This window comes from Plectrocnemia conspersa, unplaced genomic scaffold, assembly GCF_051122295.1.
Source record: "Plectrocnemia conspersa isolate PC_06_02 unplaced genomic scaffold, ASM5112229v1 ptg000008l, whole genome shotgun sequence".
NCBI lineage: Eukaryota > Metazoa > Arthropoda > Insecta > Trichoptera > Polycentropodidae > Plectrocnemia > Plectrocnemia conspersa.
In genome coordinates this window covers 21300964-21323246 of record NW_028277172.1, presented here as the reverse complement: position 1 = coordinate 21323246, position 22283 = coordinate 21300964, and the positions used below count along the sequence as shown (strand labels likewise).

General features: G+C 29.2%; 1 protein-coding gene across 1 annotated transcript in view; it reads left to right on the top strand.

The window, feature by feature from the left end:
- Positions 1-392: 392 nt before the first annotated feature.
- The window catches only part of LOC148233386 (esterase FE4), a 31555-nt gene continuing 9664 nt past the window's right edge, over positions 393-22283 (top strand). The window contains exons 1-5 of the mRNA XM_088189619.1: positions 393-538; positions 8413-8651; positions 13226-13420; positions 17071-17266; positions 20233-20367. Of these exons, the coding sequence (XP_088045745.1) occupies positions 416-538; positions 8413-8651; positions 13226-13420; positions 17071-17266; positions 20233-20367 (888 nt within the window). The 5' untranslated portion in view covers positions 393-415. The remainder of the gene's footprint in view (positions 539-8412; positions 8652-13225; positions 13421-17070; positions 17267-20232; positions 20368-22283) is intronic.

Sequence of the window (22283 nt, the reverse complement as noted above, 5' to 3'; positions counted from 1 at the left end):
TTGTATAAGATATGTATTATATATATACTAAATATGCAATAATAATAATATACAAATAGTTACATAATATAATATTTTTTTATTTAATTTATATTTGATTTTCACAGAGTAATTTTTAAAATATGATTCAAATATTTACTCAGAATAATAACAATTGAACGTTAAAAATATTTTCAAATATATAAGACATTATTAATACAAAATCAGAGTGATGTGAAAATTTTAAACCTCACATATGATTGCCCTAAATTCATTGCATGATTGATTTTCATATTAATAAAAAACATAATAATAGCGTGTGATGATTGTGATAACGGCACATAAACGAAAAACTTGATTCAGCCACCGAGCAAGCAGTAGTATCGATGGGTTAGGAAAAGGCTCGTGTTGTCGATTTTCATCAGTGTGCTTCAAAATGTGGTTCAGACTAGTCGCGCTCATAACGACTCTCTTGTGCTTCACCATAGTGTCTTCAGTGCCACCGGCAGCTATAGGAGATACAATATTCAATGCTGCATCAGGATTTAATCAAGTCACGGTGAGTTTCCATTATACTTTTTGTGATGAAAAAAAAATTGTACACCTTCACCTTCGTTTGGACGATGCTCTCCCTTGACAGGAAGGTCAGCAGATTCGTTGAACCCATGTATTTTTATTAGTACCTTCGAGCGACTTTTGTTGTGTTTTTGCCCTTGAATAGGTTCTTATAAACCTACACAATTAAATGTATAATATTTTATACTATAATTTATTTAAATTAATAAATATTGAGAAGTGTTGTATCGAATGATATTTTTACTGTAGCATTAAAGTAATTTATTATATAAACATATGTAGTATAACAGTTTTCCAATAATTGTAAAAGTAATGACTCAAAGTATGATTTAGTAATGACTTTTCTAGGAAGTTTATTACAATTGTTCATTAGAAAATGATTTTCTATAAAAATAAAATTAAGGTTAAATCTCAGTCAATGATTAAAATCATCATACTCATAAAAATAATTTTTATATTTGGTAAATAAATTAATATATAAATTAACAAAATTTATTATCAATTATCAATGGCAAAAAATTAGGAAAAATAGATTTTCTCAAAATATTATAATTTTTTATATAATATTGATGATAAATATGACTCATATTATTCATACATTTATTTAAAGCTATGTTAAAAATTTAGATTATATTCTTTACAGAATTTTCAACAAAAAACTATTACACTAATTATTTTTATGCTAGAGTTTTTTTTAAAGTAGTTATTTTAAAATCTGCATTAAATTGTGTACATATTTTTTAATATATGCTTAAGTAAAGAGAAAGTTTTTCTTAAATTTGACCTAAAAAAGTGAACGATAAATTGTATAAAAATATTTTACTGCCACAAAAAAAGCAAATCGTTAAAAGAAAGTTTCTTTAAAGCCATTTTTATATTTATATTTTAAAAGTTCTTTCAATACTACATAAATAATTAATTAAAAAGTCGACTAAATTTAAAAGCATCTAAATAATACTCCCATATACGTACGTACATTTCACGTTAAAGATTATATTCAAGGCTGTATTAGAATTAATTTTCCACTCATTCTATTCGCATTCTAAACATTTCGACATAATCTCCCGTACATGTTATGGTAGCATAGAAACAGTTCAAAACACCAATTGAATTTTTTTAGTGTGTGCATATTTCGATTGTGCAACTTTGTTTCATTATTGCAAAATTTTTATTATCATCGTTAAAATCGAAAGGGGAAGTTGCTCATTTTCAACTAAATATTCATGAAATCCAGTAAAATTTTCGAGTTCTTCTTTCTTACATAACGCACGAAAACCCTTTTAATTATGTAACCTCAAAGCTCGTCCATTGAATATGTCAAAACATTTACGACATTAGAATTTTCATTAATGATATGTGTATTTTTATGCAATTAACACATATTACCTTCTATTAACGTTCCCATATGTTCGCTGTACATGGATTTTAAAATTAATTTTGCAATTTACACACAAAAATGCTGACATTGTTTCGAGTAACGCACGTAATAATAAATAGTCATAAAAAACAAGTCCACGGCTCTACAACAATGACAGATTTCAAAACACAGGTTGTGTGAGAAAAGCAATGTAATTTAAAAAATTAACATACACAACACACCTAGTGCAAAAAATAAATGATCACACACTGGCGTTAATGTACAAATTGTAGTCAAACAATAAATGAGGTTGTATGTTATTGATATGTTACACATATATTATGTGCTATTCAAAGCTTACTAATGAGTAACATATAAAAAAATTGTAAATTATAATGAGATTATTGCATAAGAGTTTTTGACTTAACTTATCATCTAACATTCTAACCCAAGCTTTGAATGAAATTATTAGACTAATTATATTATGCTTTCAGGAAGCTAGCACATTTTTTAGGCATTTAATCCAATGCGTTTCAACATGATAAACACAATCAACACCCACAAATTAGTAATGAGACACTAGATTAAAATCATATTATTAATTACAAGCTTAAATTATTACAGCTTAAACTAAATGAGCACCGTGCTCATTTTTTAATTTATTTTTATGTGAGATTAGGAAAATCCAAGAAAACATAATCTGTGATAATCTATCTAAATTATAATAATTTTAATATAATATCTAAATTCGATCTCATGGATATATATTATATATATATATATTTTTTTTTTAGAAAAAATTAAGTCGAAAAAATGATACAAATATTTAAAAAAACATTTGTGCTTTATCATCTACATAGATTCAGGGATTTTTTAACATCACAATAAGTATTTACCCATTTATAAAATATTTTTTTAATAGATATTTGAATCAGAAGGTTCTATAAAAAAATTACATCGACAAACTTAGAACTTTGCGATTCAATTTTTTTATGAATAGATTCAGGGAATTTATTATTCATATAAAATAATTGAAAGCTTCATCTTTGTCACTGTTTTGTGAATTTAATAAAAAAAAACATGCTGTTACTGACATCATATCTTGAATAAATAAAATATTTATATTGACTTCAGTATTGACTTTTGCACATATTACTTTTTCTCCAAGTATGGCACGGAGCATTGTCTTGCTGGAATCGGATAATAGCTTAGTCTGTGCTTGGAAATATTTTTTGTAGAAATTCATTAAAGTGAATTCCAACATTGAAATATAAATGTTACTATTCATACTACCCTTGCAAGTGTATAGGCTTTCTATCCCTGCTGTTGCCATGCAACCCCATATTATAACGCTTCCGCCACAATATTTGACTTTACGTACTACGCAATCAGCTATATATTCTCCGACTCTTCGACGCATGTGTACTACACTAAAGATCCCAAATACTTGAAAAAATGTTTAATAAAAGTATTACTTTAAAAAAATAATTTATAATAAAAGCAAAAACCTACTAATTCTAAAAAGACAGTTGTGTTATTTTTTTGTATTTACGAAATTTATATTCGTATCTTTATGCCTGCACTACACTCTCTGGAAGATGTCCAAGGTTGACCAAGGACGGAGAATATAGTGGGTTACTTCGGTCGAGTTCGGTTCTGTCCGCTCTAAAATCTCTCGGAAGTTTTCCGAAGTTACCGAGAACGGGAGGTAAAGTGGGGGTAATTCAGTCGACTTGGCCAGCTTCGAGCGCTTCCAAACATTGTCGGTATTATTTCCGAGTCAAAGGGACCGAAGTCGGAGCTGCTCTTTCGAGCGCGAGCGGTGAGATACTTTCTCTTTTGCTCTCTCGCGTGTTAAGTGACGACAGTGAGAGAGATAATGGTATGGTGTTTCGCAAACTGAGATAGAACAAGTAGCTCGGTTCAATTTAGGCATCCTATGGTTAACACGCATGCTGCATCGTGGTCACGTTGTCAAGTTCTAATACCACATGCTTATCGGGGACTTCAACAGACTCTTACTGACATATTTGAATATTTTAGGGCACCAAAAGGAATTAATTATATTTTTGATAGTATATTCTTCTAACAGATATCGTTATTATATTTTTTTTCATATAAAATTAAATAATTAAAAAATAATTGGTGGTACTTAATTTTGTTAAAAAAAATCGTTTCGAATATCCTTATGTATTTTCCTAGATCGGTTTATATAAATGTCACGCCATAACGAATTCTCATTCAGAATCGATGGCGACAAATTCTAGGATAATCACACATGTGATGTTCGTAATCTGAAGTATCATTTTTATGCCTTATGGCATTTTGCAAAAGCCGACAAAGATTTTGTGTAAATTGAATTTTTACGACCGAAAAGCTTTCACTGATATTGTATTGATGAGTGCCCACACAAACTTTTATAATTATCAGTAGCGTAATTTTAATAATATGACAATTTAAAAATTGCGATTATTTAGCACTTTTTTCGATCGCGCGCAAACGTGCTGGCTGTACGTGACAGAAGCCGCCGTCCGAACGTCATTCATGCCGCGAAGCGCGCGGGCACATGAAATTTGCGACAGTGTGGTCGCTTACTCGAAGTCGTAGATCTCAGCCGGCTTCAGTTGTACCTTCGGTTCGGACAACTTCCAGAAAGTGTAGTTCAGGCATTGTATTATTCAAAACAGCCATTGACTTAGCAACTAATAGCCATCAAATAAAATAATTTAGAAAAATACACTTTTTAATGCCGAAATTTCAGAATTTACATTTTTTAAATTAATATTATGTAGCTGTGGACTGTTTCAATGACGGGTATTGATTTTTTTATATTATTTAAATCAATAAAAATTGTAATTTTTTCGATAGTAGGAATAAATAAATGAAAACTCATACTGATTAAAAGTTTAAAGCATCTAATGCTCTATTTTTATAAACTTGCTACTTTTACTTACATTTTTCATTAAAACTGATTCTTCATAAGTTGGATAATAGATTGAACATAACGCATATTTGGAATATGAAGATGTTTTGCATTTAACTATAATTTTCGGTTTTTTATTTCTTGTTGAAAATTTGATTTATATAACAATAGTAATTATGATCTATTTTCTTTTCTAAATACTTATAAACAATACTTGATTATCAATTGAAAAATAATTATAATGAATGTTTATCAAAGTTATTTCAAAATATCACTATAACTTAGCCATTTGCTTGTTTTATGATATATGTACTATATATATATTAATTAATATATATATATACATAAAAACAATTTCCTTATTCAGTCAGTCTGTCTGTCATTAAATAATCGAATGATCCAATATATCACAATATGAAAGCGACGGATCATTTATTTATTTGTAATTATTTTTAATGGCAATAGTTTTATATATTATATAAAAATATACAGAATGATACAACTATTTTATTTAAAGATTTACGTTTCATTAAAACCATATGTGACTATAGGAAAGTTATATAAAACCAAAAAAAAACATTAAAATTAGATACAAGAGTTAAGATTGTTTTTTATTTTGACTTAATTGCATTCTTAAACATGTAAGTACCCATCTAAAATTGTATATTGTAACATGTAAAATATTAAAAATAGACGCCACAATAATTGTATGAACCAATAATTTAATCAGTATTTAATCGATTTCATTTTGACCTTAGCATACAAAAGAGCGACCTTTCAACTTATGATGTATACTGCCATATTTTCCATTGTAACCGCAAAATGCATTTCCTAATATGGCAATACCGTTCTTAATAAAATGTCAAAATTATAATAAGTAAAAATGTAATAATGCATATTATTAAATTTAATAATATAGTAATAAGAAGACGATAAGTCATGCGGAAATGGGTTTCTCAATGATCATCGTGAGCAGATATGCTATCCTCAGAGATTGTCCAATTACCTTGGCACATATGCATAAATGTAGTGGGCAATGACCACAGTACCAAAAAAGAAAGTTTTTGTAAAAATAAAGAGGTATGCAAACATTTAAGTGAAGAAAAAAAGTCGAACGGGTACTGGAATCCATCGAAACGGTAGAAAGTTCAAGGTCACTCGGACACGAAGGTGATAAAAATGTAGCTCAATGACTTTTGTTCTTGAAAACGTTAATGAGGGAACATAACTCTTAATCTTGTTTTTAAAAATAAGTATCAATGTACTTACAAATAACAAGAATTTAAGAAGAGACGTGGAATATCATACAAAAATATAAAGGCCTATATCTATTTTGTCACTATTTTTAGTAAATAATTTAATTAAACGGTCAGTAGTTTTTTTAGATAATTAGTAAGTGTATGTTTTTTATACTAAATATTATATTTTAAAATTTAATGGTTATTTATATTTTAATTGTACATATTAGGTACTCCAAAGATGAATTAAAATAAATTAATTTGGAAACTCAACAGAAAAGTTATTGGTTCATACAGGTATTGTGGCGGCTATTTCTAATATTTTACATGTTACACTGTACAATTTTAATTAAGTATTAAGAATGCAATTAAGTCAAAATAGAAACAATCTTAACTCTTGTATCTAATTTTAATGTATTTGTTTGGGTTTTATGTAACTTTCCTATAGTCACATATGATTTTAATGAAACGTAAATCTTTAAATAAAATAGTATCATTCAGTGTATTTTTATACTCTGTGGAAAGTCCATATTCATTTTTGCAATCTGTCGATTCTCACACGGAGCGGTTTTTTATCTAAGTTTTAATGTAATTCTCAGATTACCAAAGCAATGATAAGACTGATTCAAGTAGCTCAGAAAATCGAATTTTTTTTGCAATTTAAATACTTCCAATCTAAGCATCTGGCACGGACATACTCTTTCTTATGCGGTGATATAATAAATGTAGAGTACGCTCGGGATAAGGATGCCGGTTTGTTATTGTGTGCGTATACATGTATATGAGAGGGAGAAGCGATGTAACGTGTACTTCGTTGTCCCACTTTCTCTTTTAAGGACAGTCGCTGATTCGTCAACGCTGGTATTCGTCATTAAAGTGCAGTGTGGCACAGAAGTTTGATCTTCTCTAGTGATTTATTTTAAATAATTTTATGTTGATATTGGTTTAACCTAGATATGCCCACTGTCCCATGGGTAGGTCACTAAACTCGCGCCACTGTTTTTTATTTATAAATTAAATTTTAGGAGAACAAAATTTCTTGGGCATATCTGGATTAATTGATATCAAGGCTTCAAATATACACTAAGAAATTCGTTCTATTACCCGTGGATTAAAATATTTTAATTATTTTTCCATTAATCCGTACGTTGTTGGTTTTTTTACACTATTCTCTGTAAGGCTTAAAAAGTTATTATTCTTATCGGAGCGCCTATGATAATTTTTTAATTTATTCAATGGATTCTAATGATTTAATAGAGTCATCAAGCCATTAAACAATCTGCGAATAATTTCTTTCCCCATTTTATATCTTTTTGATTTTGAAGAATAGCTAAAGACTTCATTCTTTTTTTGACTGGTAAAAGATTTTAAATTTTGCAAATATTTAATTAATGACATCAATGTCTGGTTTCTTCGATTATATAATATATGTTTAATTATCCGTTGAAATTTCCAACTTAGTTTAGATGTATGTATGTTAAATAAACATATATTTTCTTTTAAAATTAAAAAAAAAAATATTCTGAGCGAAATTGTTTTGAGCCACACAATAACAAACCGGAATCCTTATCCCGAGCGTACTCTAAGGGCCCATACGCACTGTCGGCTAGCCGCCGCAGGTATATTTAAAAATATACCTGCAAACTCCTGCACGTGTCAGGTGACGAGAAGGATTGAGAGATAAGGGCGTGCGTTAAATGCGTTCCGCACGTCCTTATCTCTCACTCACTCTCGTCGCTTAACACGCGAGCGAGCGAAAAAATAAGTATCTCACCGTACGCGCCTGGTAGTGATACTTATTGATAATTATTTGAAATCTATATATATTATAATAAAAAAATGATTGTTATGATCAGTAGAAAGAGACTATAACATAAATTTCCGTAGAAAAATACTTTGGATATTTTCATGTTATATTTACAATACTATAAAAAGAAATATTAAAATTTAATCAACTTTAATAAAACCAATAGCAAATTTATACGAAAAATAAGTAGAAATAATATTTAAATATATCGTCATAGTAATGTACTGTAGCTATATTCTGACAATCTCTCCTGAAATAATCAGAGCGTTATTTATTTTGTAAACGTATTTAAAATGTCAAAATTTGTAAGCTCCTGTGAGTTTATATGTGCCCTCGAAATAGTTTCGTGTGAATACGTAATTTTCTATAATCCAAATTTCATCAACTCTAATGATGTGTATCAACTAAATTTTTGCATTTAGTAAGAGTGAAATGTTGTCTAGATCTACATATTTCCATTGATTATTATATCCACCGATGAATCGTAGCGTGTAACGTATGAGGAAATAATCCGTTCGTATTATCTATTCAGGTTTCCGAGACATGGAAGCGTCTGGCCACACACGTGAACAACCACACAGCTCTGAAGAACGCTCTCAGAAGACTTAGAATAGTTCCAGCTCAAGCTGCTAGAGTCGCCCACGCACTAGTGGAGAGACTGAGAGCTGGAGATGCGCCGTCGGTCAAAACAGCCCTTGGAACATTGCGAGGAAGACTGCTCACCACAAAGACCACCCCTAGGAAGCAGTACTACAGCTTCAAGGGCATCAGGTTAAAATTCATCATTATTGCTTCACACTCTTGTCGAATCGCCTTAGGTGTCAGTTACGTGAACGTATGCGAAAATAATGGTGTTGCATCCACTGTATGAAGACACAGAACAGCATGTAATTTACCTTTTTTACAAGCACTTTCACTCGCAGTTCTATCCAGCATCGATAAACAGTTGTTGTTGAATGGCCAGTTTCAGAATCTATAAACGGGATTAGTTTGTGGTATGTTATGTTATCATATTTAATGGATTTAATTCCAACGATCCATATAGCATGAACGACAATTATAAATAAACTATTGGTATTAAGTATTTTACATTTTTTTTTATTAAAATCATTAATCACCACTAAAGTTGAATTATACTACTTGATCTTAAATAAGGCATGAAAATGCTGATATAATTTACTAAACTCGTTTATGCAATATTATTAATTGTACGCGAATAAAGTTAGCACTGTAGCAAAACAAGAATTTTCACTTTATAAAGCACACTAAAACGTTTATATAATTACGTACAATCAGTGCGTTAAAACACACATGGTTCTAATTTAAATGACATATAGAAGTCAAGGTTATTTTTAATAGTACTGCGTTTAATATTAAAATCAATAATGCCTTAAATGTATCGCTTACATTTATTTTACGTGATTTTTGAGCCCATCGTTGTATAATAAATGACAATAAATTAGATAGTCAGTAACAATATTATTATTATATGGTCAAATACATTGTAATAAACGGTCAGTAAAGCTTTGATTGCACCACAAAATACGTAATGATTATTTAAAATCTGGTATTACTTTTTCCTTAAGAAGTTTCGATAATATATTAATAAAAATAATGATTTACAATACCTTATATAAATTCTCAAGCTTCGCTCCAATAAAGACTAATATGTACCTATATTTTGCCACAAAAATAACTAGATTTATATATATAGATCATTTTGTATTTAGCATATTTTTTCTTCAAAACTTTCGCTTTTCAGAAATTGTAGTTTTTTTTGCTAAATAATGTCAATATTCAATGATTTGCATTGCGCTTTTAAGAAATTGTCGATTTTATTTTTATGTTTTGGGTAAATAATGTATATGTTCAATGATTTACATTACCTTATATATTTTTTAAAATACCTGTTTTGCCACAAAGAAAAGTCGATTTATACGTGACGATAATTTAAAATCTGGTATTATTTTTTCCTTATAACGTTTCGTTAATATAATAAGAAAAATAAAGTATCTACATATATATAAATATATAATGTTTTAAATTGTCTTATAAAAATCTTCAAGATTCGTTTCAATGAAGCCTCAATTGTACTTATATTTTGCCACAAAGATAACTATATTTATATGTAATGATTATTTAAAATAGGGTATTATTTTTTCTTTAAAAAGTTTTAAATAAAGTATAAATTTAATGATTTAAATTGCCTTATAAAAAATACTCTAGATTCGCTTCAATTGAGATTAATGTGTACTTATATTTTGCCACAAAGATAACTAGATTTATATGTAATGATCGTTTTAAATGCGCCATTATTTTTTTCTTCAAAAGTTTCGGTTTTAAGAAATTGTCGATTTTATTTTTTATTTTTTGCCTTAATAATGTGAAAATTCGATGATTTACATTACCTTACACTAAATCTTAAATTTTTGCTTAAATTGCGATTTGGATTTATCTTTATTTTACCACAAATATAACTAGATTTATATTTGATAATTATTCAAAACTGTCCAATTTTTTTTGTTTTTAAAAGTTTCGTTCTTATTAAATTGTCGGTTTTATTTTTATTCTTTATGTAAATAATGTATATAAAATATTCAATGACTTACATTGCCTTATACTAAATTAATCTTAATTTTTTTTTCAATTGTGACTTAGATTTATTTTTATTTTGCCACAATTGTAACTAGATTTATATGTATTAATTATTCGAATCTGGCCAAATTTTTTTTAAGTGGCTTTTTAATAAAATGCCAGTTTTAATTTTATTTTTTGGATAAATAGTGCATATATTATTTTTTTCAAAAAATACTTTTTGTCACAAAGATAAGTCGATTTATATGTAATAAATATAATTTTTTTCCTATAAAGTTTAATTGTCAAGAAATCGTCGATTTTATTTTGATATTTTTTTATTACAAAAATATATATTAACATTGCCTGATACTAAATATTTAAGTTTCGCTTCAATGGAGACTTAGTGTATTTTTATTTTTCCACAAAAACAGTGGCGTAGCTAGGGTATGTGCTGCCCAGGGCGATCCTTAAAATTGCCGCCCCCCTCATACATTTTTTACAGGGTCATAAAATCAGCATTTCTTAAAATAAAAAAATGGTTATTATTAATCTCTATTTATTCGTGGATTTATATATGTTTTAGTGCATTCAGGGTTAAGAACCACACTAGACGATTCCATCGCGAATATGCCGCCCCCAAGCAAGTGCCGCCTGGGGTAGCCCCACCCCCCTCCGCCCCCCTATAGCTACGCTACTGCACAAAGATAACTAGATTTATATGTAATAATCATTTCAAATCTAGCACTATTTTTTCTGCGAAATTTTCGTTTTTAAAAATCATGATTTTTAAAATTTTGGGGGAAAATATGTATATAAATATTCCTTAAGTTTCGCTTCAATAAAACTAATATGTATTTAGATTATACCACAATGATAACTTTATTGTAAATAATTTTCCTATAAAGTTTCGATTTTATCTTTTTATTTTTTGGGTAGAAATATATATATATATATATATATATATATATATATATATATATATATATATATATATATATATATATATATATATATATATATATATATATATATATTCAATGACTTACATTGCCTGATAGTTTCGCTTTAATGGGGACTTATGTTGTATTTCTATTTTGCCACAAAGATAACTATTTCTCAAAATTTTCATTTTTATGCAATAATTTAATAAGTCAAATCGTCGTTTTTAATTTATTTAATTAAATTTTTATAATTTAAAGTACAAATATATTGGATTTATTTTAAAGTGCATATTATTTTTGCTTTTATATTTTTTTATAATTATAAAACTGCATATTAAAATTAATGATTTTTAAGTTTGCTACAATACAAAATCGCTGCAATTATTTTATTTACTAAAATAAGCTGCAATAGTAAATTTCATAATTTTCACGTCTAAAACTGTAAAAATTACATATATAAAACACTAAAATTAACTGAAAAAATAAATAAAAAATAAAAAAAAAACAGTTTTTGAAGCAAGGATTTTTTTATAGCAGGCCATTATTGGATCCTTCCCGGGAAATGTTCTAATTTTTATTATTTTTTATAATTTATGTTTTAAAATCAGGGACGAAATTAATTTAAAAATTTCCGAGGTGTCCTTTTTTAGTGTCCTATTTGATATTTTCAAAATCTTAAAATTCGATGATTTTCAATTAAAAATATCTTCAGAAGTAGCACCCACTACATGACACCTTACATTTGGCACTTAAATTGTCAGATTAGAGAGTTTTACAGTCATTTATAAAAGTGAAATATAATATATGTTGTCACAAGGTGATAAAAACAATGAGTTTCACCAAAATTAAAGTTGATCTAATTTATGTATATGTATTAAATTGTAGTGGTAAATAGAGCTATTTGTTATCAAAAATTTATATGTCATTTAATATTTATCATTAAATGTATCTTAAAAAGCTACAGTATTTTATATATCTTAATTGTTTTTAAAGATCATCTTTGTGAGAAACTCTAAAGTGCTGTTCTTGCCAATAAATATAATATAATACTATGAAAGGAATAGTATTTAAGACTTATTAAAACAAATAATCAACATAGAAATAGTTGACATATAAGATATTTAAAAATAAATATTAAGATTTATTCTAAAAAAATTGCAATTGCACTTAAAAAATTTATTACATCGCAGTGATCAATTTACAGTAAGAAAAATATTTAGACAGCATAACGTTAATTATATAGTGGTAGATTAAAAGGTATTGATTCTGATTAGTATTCATTCCTGCGTATCATGCGTTTGCTTTTTTTATTTATTTATATAACCGTGTTGATCAATGTGATAAAAAACTAGTACAACTTTAATAGCTCTCTTAGCAAGCGTATCGATATTTTGCAAGCCCAAAAGTTTGATGGCCCCGTTAGCACAACGAGAGGCGTGCATTGTAAAAAAAAGATCAATTAACATCACAATATATTTTATTTTATATACATATTCGCGTGTTGCAATATGTTTTTTTTTCCGCAATCCGCACACGCCTAGAAACATTGCACCACTCTAGGAACTATCGACTATGGCCGAAATTGCTCTAGGCCAGCGCTAAGAACGTTCCAAGTGTCGACAGATGATATTTTTAGCATTTTATTTACCTGCAATTTCCTCTGCAAATACAAAAAAAAAACAGTTTACGATTTTACACACCGGCGAAGCGATGATTTTTTTCCATAAGTCGAGCGAGACTGAAACTAGTTGTTTCGTAACCGTCTCTATTCATCTCCAGTTACGCGATTTATTTAATTAGTTTTCCGTATTTTTTTCTTGAATATAGATATGCACAGCCGCCGACCGGAATGTTCCGGTTCCGGGCCCCCAGACCACTGGAGCCCTGGCAGGGGACTAGAGACGCCCTCGAAGAAGGCAGCGTTTGCCCACACAAATTCATCCTGTTCGACAATTACAAAGGCGAAGAAGACTGCTTGTTCTTGAACGTGTACTCGCCGAAATTACCTGATAAGGAAACTGGGTAAGAGTTTATATTACTAGGCTTACCGTTAATATTTTAAAGATTTATTGTAATGTGTATGTTACTGTAAAAGCTTAAATAAAAGCCATTGATAAATCACTTTAAAAATTCCGCGCTACGTCGGTCAGATCTTTTCTTTTTTAAAAAAAGAATATACTTTATAAGTTCTATTTATAAAGAAATAAAAATACTCTAGACAATGTATATAAGTACATCACAATTTATTTTCAAACGGCTCCCGTGACTATTACAATAGTGGCATGCTTTTTAAGGCTCGAATAGCATTTAAAAACTTTTTTTTCAGTCAACATTATATTACATTTTATATTTTATTTATTTATTTTAAATATTTTTCAATATTATAGATATTGATTGATACATATAAAAAAATAATGATTTTAATTTCTATAAATTTGATAAGTATATGTAATGATAAGTATCATATATTGAACATATATCCGTATTGTGTACTTTAGAGCTAATAATACACACAAACCTGCCATCTCTTTCTGAATTATGAATAATAATTAAATGGATAGCTCTCGAACTGACTGTGTTAACGCAAATAGGGTATAGTCATAGTGTTTCATTACTTACTTTTACGTGATGATTGTGTTTAGTTAGTAAATCAATGACCTCATGTCAACTTACAAGCAATATATGTTACTATGTATGAGGTATAGCCTATATTTTATTTTCATTATTTATTACAATATTCACCGCGAGATTAGGAACATCTAGGAAAACCCAAACTGAATTATAATTATAGATTAATCAGTAATATAGATTTTTATTTATAAATTATATTACGAACTAACTAGATTTTTTAATAATACATTATGATATTCATCGTAAAATTAGAGAACATAATCTGTGATGAGAGATCTGAATTATAATTTAAAATATATCATTAGAGAAATTGAAAAGCACTAGGGTCCATATGGGATTCGAGATCAGGTCTTTTAGATATTATTTACCGATTGATACCACTGGTTTATCATGATAGTCGAAAATAAAATAATAAATCTTTTGATAATATAATTCAATCTATATTTCTAATCAATGTTTTTTAAAATACCCTTATATTTTATGTAATATTAACGATAATTAATTATAAAAATAATCAGTCCGTTCCGCCACTGTGTTAATGTAAAAGTGGATCCTTGTTTTAAACTTGAAACCCAGCAGTTGCTGTCAGATGATTTTTTATCTTTTTTATCTCAATTTTTGTTTTACATGTTTATGTTAAGTATCGATATTCGGTGTCCTTTAATTTGTGATGTTCAAGAACACGAAGGTTCTTCTACTTATTTATTTTACTATACAATATTTTATCAGGAAAATAAAATTCATATGTAAAATACACACTGCTTTTAGTTATATCATATAATTATAATTTTAATAATGTCTCGTTTTTATGAAAAACAATTTTAAAAGTCGAACAAAAAATTAATATATTTACTATTTTTTTACGTATTGCATAAATTATCATATATTTGTAGAAAACGTGCAAAATTTTGTACAGTGCATGTATTAAAAAAACATGTATCTATACAATGTAAATATCATAAAAGTAACGTAAAACTATGTAGTAATGTAATTAGGCCATTTAGGCAAGACAATAGAAAAAATTGTTTGAAGTTACGCGAGCGAATAATTTTATTATATGTCACTACTATTATGTTTTATAACAATCCTTTCGAATGGATTTAGACAAAAATGCCGCTTTCAATAATGGAAAAAGGTAATTAAAAATAAACTTTGTGCGCTTGTCGGTGAAAAACAACGCACAAATCAAAGAGTAAACGTATGTAACGCACGCCCTTATATCTCACTCACTTTCGTCACTTAACACGCGAGCGAGCGAAAGGTAAAAGTATCTCACGGTACGCGCCTGCTGTGTATACAATAGTTTTTATTTATTGATCATATCCGAAATTTGCCATTAATTTTCATAAACGTTTTTACAAACGTCAACTAGTTAATAATGTTATAAAAATTGTCAAAATAGCAACAAAGAATATTTTTAAAAACTGATGAAACGTTTTTTCACGAAGTAAAAATATTGATTCGTTGGATTTAATTCAAGTTAATTGCTACATTAACTCCGTAGTTAAAAAATTAACAATCCAAATGTTTACCTCAATTTTTTTATAATATTATATAATATTAAAAATATTTTAATGTCTGGAATAATCTATATCCCAAATAATGAGAATCCATAAAAATCTTGTCCTGAATAATCAGTGTCCGTAAAAGTACGGAAAAATCTGAGCAACAAAATTTGCGATTCATTTTAAAATAAATTAAAAAAATTTTTTTTTTATATAAAATGAATTTTTCCTGAAATAATTAGTGTCCGAAAAGTTCCTGTCCGCAAAATTCATGTCCGGAAAAATTCGAGCACCAAAGAATTTAGTCAGCAGACACAATCATTTTCTCCCATTAAATTTGCATTAAAAGCTTGGATAAGCTTAAAAATAATTTCGATTCTAGATGTTCTGATTTTGTGTATTTTTAAAAATCATTTTAGCTGCGAAATAAAACTGTTCTGCCAAACTTAAAAATAATTCATTTACAGTGTAATGGTATAATAAATTAAAAAATAACTTTCAAAAATTGTCACTGTTGATTTTTATACCAATCAAAAATGCACCATTTTGCTCGAGGGATTATTTCTACATTTGGCACAGGCGCTTACAGTGAGATTCTAAGGGTGTGCGTTACATGCGTTTCGCACGCCCACTTCTTTTCACTCACTCTCGTCGCTTAACACGCGAGCGAGCGAAAGCGATTGTATCTCACCGTACGCGCCTGATTTGGCACCACTTGTACTAAAAACTTTTTCGAAAATTAAATATAATAAATAGATTCAGTTTTAACGAACTGCATCTTTAATCACTTTTGATAAAAAAAAAAGTAAATTTACACCTAACCATTATCAGCGGAAGAAAACAGTTCAACTATTCTCATTAAACGCGATTTTTTTTAGGCATTTGTATATTTTTGTTTTTATATTTTTAAATAAATTACCCAAGTATGTGAATATATTTTATTGACAACAGTCTGTTGTCAGTTGTAAGTGATCACTTATTTTTTAATTTGTAATAGTGTTTTAATAGTGGATTTAAACTGAGTAAAGTTGCAACACGACAGGCGTTAGCACTAATGCAACACGACAAGGTAAACACAATCAACAACTATGAAATAAATAGTGAGACACCAGACTGAAATGAAAGTCTGTATATCAATGACTTCTATTTTATTATTAATTAACCATTATTTTACATATTCATCCATAAAATTAATAAAATCTTGGAAAACACTATTATATGAGCCTAGGTCTTTCAGGTATTAGTCACCGATTTGTACCACTGGTCTATCTTGCTGGTCATAAACATATTTATTTCTGGTATTGATTATATACTATATACTTTGAGTTCAAAAATAATTAACCTTTATTATTTTACTAAACAAATGATATATTATGTATTTAATTAAAAATATGAAATTAATTAATCGAAGTGAAGAATGTATTATTTTAATTGAAACGACGACCCCTAAAAAAATCATTTAATCAAAAATATCAAGAGAAGGCGTCACTCTTTGGCATCGAATCAAAGTAATTAATATCGCCGTTAACATTGCAGTTCGAATCCAAAATATCCGGTGATGGTGTGGCTCCACGGCGGCGGCTTCATGATGGGCTCTGGCAACTCGTTCTTCTACGGCCCCGATTATCTGGTGGCCGAAAACGTCGTGATCGTGACCATAAACTATCGGCTGGGAACGCTTGGCTTTTTGAGCTTGCAAAACAATGAGGTGCCCGGCAATGCAGGCCTCAAGGTAAACCAATTAATAATATTAATAACCGACATAATTGATAAGTATTATAGCATTAATTGATTGACGCTTCTTTGGTCGAGCCATTGCATTGCCCAATATTTGAGACCGGTCTGAGTACATTCTGATCTTTTGACCATCTGATGATAGCTGTACGGAAATAATGGCATTCATCACCTCAAATGTGAATGCTTCAAAGCCTAACAATGATAGTTTGTACTAAGCAAAAAAATTGCTTTCACTTATTGCACAAAAATTGATCGTGGCAAAAAATGGCGGATCAGTACAATGGATTTATATTATATTTTTCCTAAATAAACTAGCTTTAAATGCCAGTTAAATCGTATCCATTTTATTGTATTTATTTAATTTGTGTATCGAGATCAATTATAGGCAATCAATATATATTGATATCAAAAATAATTCCCACAAAACGATTACTTTCTTCATGAAAACTTTTAATATCGTCGTCAATATGTTCAATATGGGTAACACAAGTCATCTGGATACATTTTTAGAGTTTCTAATCTCGGCCCAAATTGTTGTATTATTTTTGATAAACTTCAAGTATTTATTAACATATTTAGATTCCACTGAGGATTGTAAAAACTTGAATTTACTGTTGAAAATCTATGTGCGTAATCATCCGCTAATATATTAGCGTTGAAAAACTTCGTTCCATAACAGAATGTAGAGCACTTAAATTTGATTATAAAATGGACAACAAAACTCTTCATCGCACAAAAGTGATAACCGATTTGTGTTATATATCAAGAGACTGATTCCATCAGCAAATAGAAAACATTTTTAATAAAACTTCAAAGATATTGATATTTGTCTTTATTGATTGAAGAGCTCGAGGGCACTGTGTAGCTTGTATAATTACCTAATACCCAGCACCTACTAGTCCGACTGGCAAATAATGCAACCAACCCACTTTTAATAGAAAAGGTGCATAAAGGCTTTTTATATACCTGTACATAAGAAAATAAGTCATTTCCACTTAAATGGACCATTAGTTTATCAGGGCAGCCGGATAATGAATATCTCCCCCCCCCCTTGAATTTAGTCAAAATAATGCATGTCATTTAGATAAGTACTATGAATCTTAATGAAATCGAAATATAAAAAAAGTTGAAATGTTCGATTTTAAACTAGATTTATCACTTCTCAGAAGTCAAAAATTCACGTCAAAAGCAATAAAATTGTGTCGGCGCCGTTGCAGTGGGAATGCTCTGCGACGGCAACACCACGATTTTATTGCTTTGGATGTTTTATCAATATTTTATAAGTATGTTTAATATGTACAAGGAATATTCGAAAAATAGAAAATACTTGATAGCTAGTAAGCGTTTCATAAAGAACACTTCAAGTTCTTTAATCGTTTATTACCTATTGAAAGTACTTTTTTATGAGTGTATTAGTGACGATTGATGGCATTTCATTCATGTCTTCGTCGTTAATGTAACTTATTTTTACTTTAAGCTCTCGAAAGATCTTTTCTATTCCTAATACCAATGTCATTAATATGTGAATCAGCTTTTTCTCTACACAGTGTAAGTATATCGTTGCTGCGAATAAACCCTGGTGAAATTTACTTCGGTCCAATGATCCTAGAAAACAGCAGTGCTGTCAGTTTAATAAAAAATGTAATTTTTCTCGTATATGTATGTTTATTATATTTTATTAGGCAATCATAATTCATTATGATTACTAGTAATGTAACAAGCGTGAGAAGTAGTTAATATAAATACAAATATATCCATTAATTAAACACACTGATTGTGTAACATTAACTAGCACTCATCGTAACTGATGGACGTATTGTAAAGTTAAAAAAGTGTTTTTAATTTACTGTTAGAATCTATTTTTCAATGTCTGATATATTTTTTTTTTGCAAATGTTTTAAAATTTAAAACATAGCTTAGATAAAATATAGCTTACATATTATTTTATATATCAGAACTTGTCCGGTGAAATAGTTTGACGAAAATATCCAAAATTATCGCAATTCGTACAAATGCAATATGTATAAGTTCAATCTTCGGCCTAATTATTCCCTTACATGCTTAAGTAAAACAGCGGCTTATCGGTAAAATATGTAGAAATGTCATGTTGTGTAAGCAAATATGTATCTTGTGAAAAAATGTGAAATGCTAGCTTATGAGTAAAATAGTTCGTAATGCATAACAAACAAATCTAATCTTTCGACAGGTTTTTAGAATAAACTCAAAAAATATTACTATTCAGTTAAAACTATTATTAAAAGACCAAAAAGTTGAAAATGTTACACGACAAAACTCTAACAGACAAAACGTTAATCGACATAATGTTAACGCGACATAACGCTCCCCGACAAAATGTTAACAACAATAAATAAAATGCAAGGATTGAAAAGCATTAATTTATAAATATAACATTAGCATATAAAACATATAAAAATCAAAGAGTTTGTAAACTTTATTTGCTTTAGTCATCCGATGTATATGCTTATTTAAGACATATTTTGTACGTTTTTTATTTTATTGAATTTTGCCAGTGTGTTTATTGGCAAGTAATGTTTCCTTTTAATTGTTTTTTATCTCTGAAAAAAACAATCAAAATACAATAATTGGAAAGTGATCAGATTATAAGTTATAAAGATATTTTCTTAAAAGGTCAGGAAGAGTATTAATGTAATCTGCGTAACATCGCGTCTTATGTCTCATTCTCCAGTGAGGTCTTGCTGTTTTATAGCTCTAACAAAATACTTATAAATCCCTGCTAACTGCATTTTCATCATTGATTCTGATAAATTATATATATTAAATCCATTTAGATTTTTAATGTAATCATAATTTTATGAAATATTGAATTCGTATCTGCTTATCACTTTCCTTTTATGCGACAATACAAATTGACCTATTAACGACTGTAATAATATTTCAATACTGTTTTTAATTGCTTGTATTTTTTTCTGTTAATTATAGGACCAGCTTCTGGCCCTGAAGTGGGTGCAGCAGAACATTGAATTCTTCGGCGGGGATCCCGACCAAGTTACCATTTTTGGGGAGTCCGCTGGAGGCGCCTCGGTCCAATACCTGATGCTGTCTCCGATGGCGAAGGTAAAAGCTATAAAGCATATTACGTTTTCGTTACTGAAAACGCATTATTTACAATCAAACTCACCTTGCCGCCGGTAAGAGACATACACGACAAAAAGACAATAAAAAGCCGCAAAATTGCACGCCGGCGAAATTTTATTTATTTATTCTATACTGGTTTCATTATCGCAATGCAAAAAATGATTGAAACGCACTTTGTTTCGAAACGTGTTGATATTTTGTATTTTTTATAGTCAAGTATTCGCTTATTACTCATTTTGGACGTCGATCGCTTTGCACGTGAAATATTGTGACTGATTGCGCAAAAAATCAACGTCGGCAATGTCGATAAAATATTTAGCGATATGAGCTTTATTTTTAATTCTACTACTTAATGATAACGAAAAAAGCAATTTCTATAAAAAAAATGTTATTTTTGAAAAATTTTATAAAAAGCTTTAAATTAAATAAAAAATAGACTGATTAAGCATTCAGTTTCAGACGAAATAAAGTCAAGTTGAAACGTGAGAAGGACATATAAAAATATAAGTAGTCAACAATATTAATTTATTTCTACCCATGGTAAAAAAATATACAGCTTATACTAATTGTCATATTCCGCAATGGTAAATATAGCATTATGTATATAAAGAAATGTAAATGCCGTTACCAGGCGGTGGAGTTGAAAATTGGAGAGTCGAGTTATATTATTTACGCTGCTGATATTTCTGTCCATTGGCTCGTCTCCGTAGCGTATCTCCTCATCTCCTCGCCTGTCTTCTGCTTTCTCCACGCGTCTCTTTTCTGTGACTAAGCGTCTTTTTAATGTTATTATATTGAGGAATCACAGATGAGGATGTTTGTTAGCCAATTGCATCGCTTTTTGGAAACACTGACGAAGTATGTTCACAACTTAAAATAAAAATCGTAGTAGTAAGCGAAAAGTAGTTTTTTCATTAACGTCTCGAGACGGATGTGCCAAGTGTGAAGTAACGCAATTGTTTAGTCACAAGATCTCTCTCCCATTATTGTGCAAATATATACCGTATTTAGTCTGACTTTTAAGACTTTTGATATTCACTGTTCAAATGGTCGTTAGAGTGACCTCTAAATTATAACAAATTCCAATTATTGCACTAATTTCTTTGACCAACGAAATATGTCAACGCCTCTAGAAAGTGACGTTTGCTTGATAGACGTAGTGCAATGGAAATATTTTGGTTTTATATTGTTTCCGTGCCCGTTTCGCAACAAATAAATATTCTTACGATGCATCAGAGAGTAAATACGTGTTATTTATGTGAAACCATTTTTTCTGGACGTAACGAGGTTTTTGTGTGGTTCCTTCCTTTATTTACACTTTATAGTAAAGTTCATCCTTATTGTGTCGTGGTTACGGTAATTAAGGGCGCGACTTTCAAGAAAAAGAACCCCCACAATACAAACAATAATTATACAATTAAATATTTAAAAATCCAGTTACGGTGCACATCCAAAATATTTGAGCACCATCCCGCATATTTTTTTCCAGCTCCTCATAGCTATCGCTTGTGTTTGGAAAGCTCGTTGAGAAGCTGGATGACTCTAGCAAAAGAAGCGCTGACGTCCTGGCCGCAACGGTCAAGAATAAGGGGCGCGATCGCGACTATAAATCGCCGAGCAATGACGGGTGTTCGACACGACCTTTTGTCAACTTAAAAATAAGCAATATTCTGTAGTTTGAGCATAAGACAAAGGAGTTCTTATCTCTATATTTTTTTTTCAGAAAATCGCAATTTTGTCGATTTTTGATATCATTTCTAAAGATGAGATTAATAAGTCACAAAGTTTTTGTCTTATTAGTATTTTTAAATATTTTTCATCCAAAAAATTTGAGCAAATATTGCCCAAAAAAAGATATTGTATATAGAGAGTAATTCTTATTTTTTCTATAACCT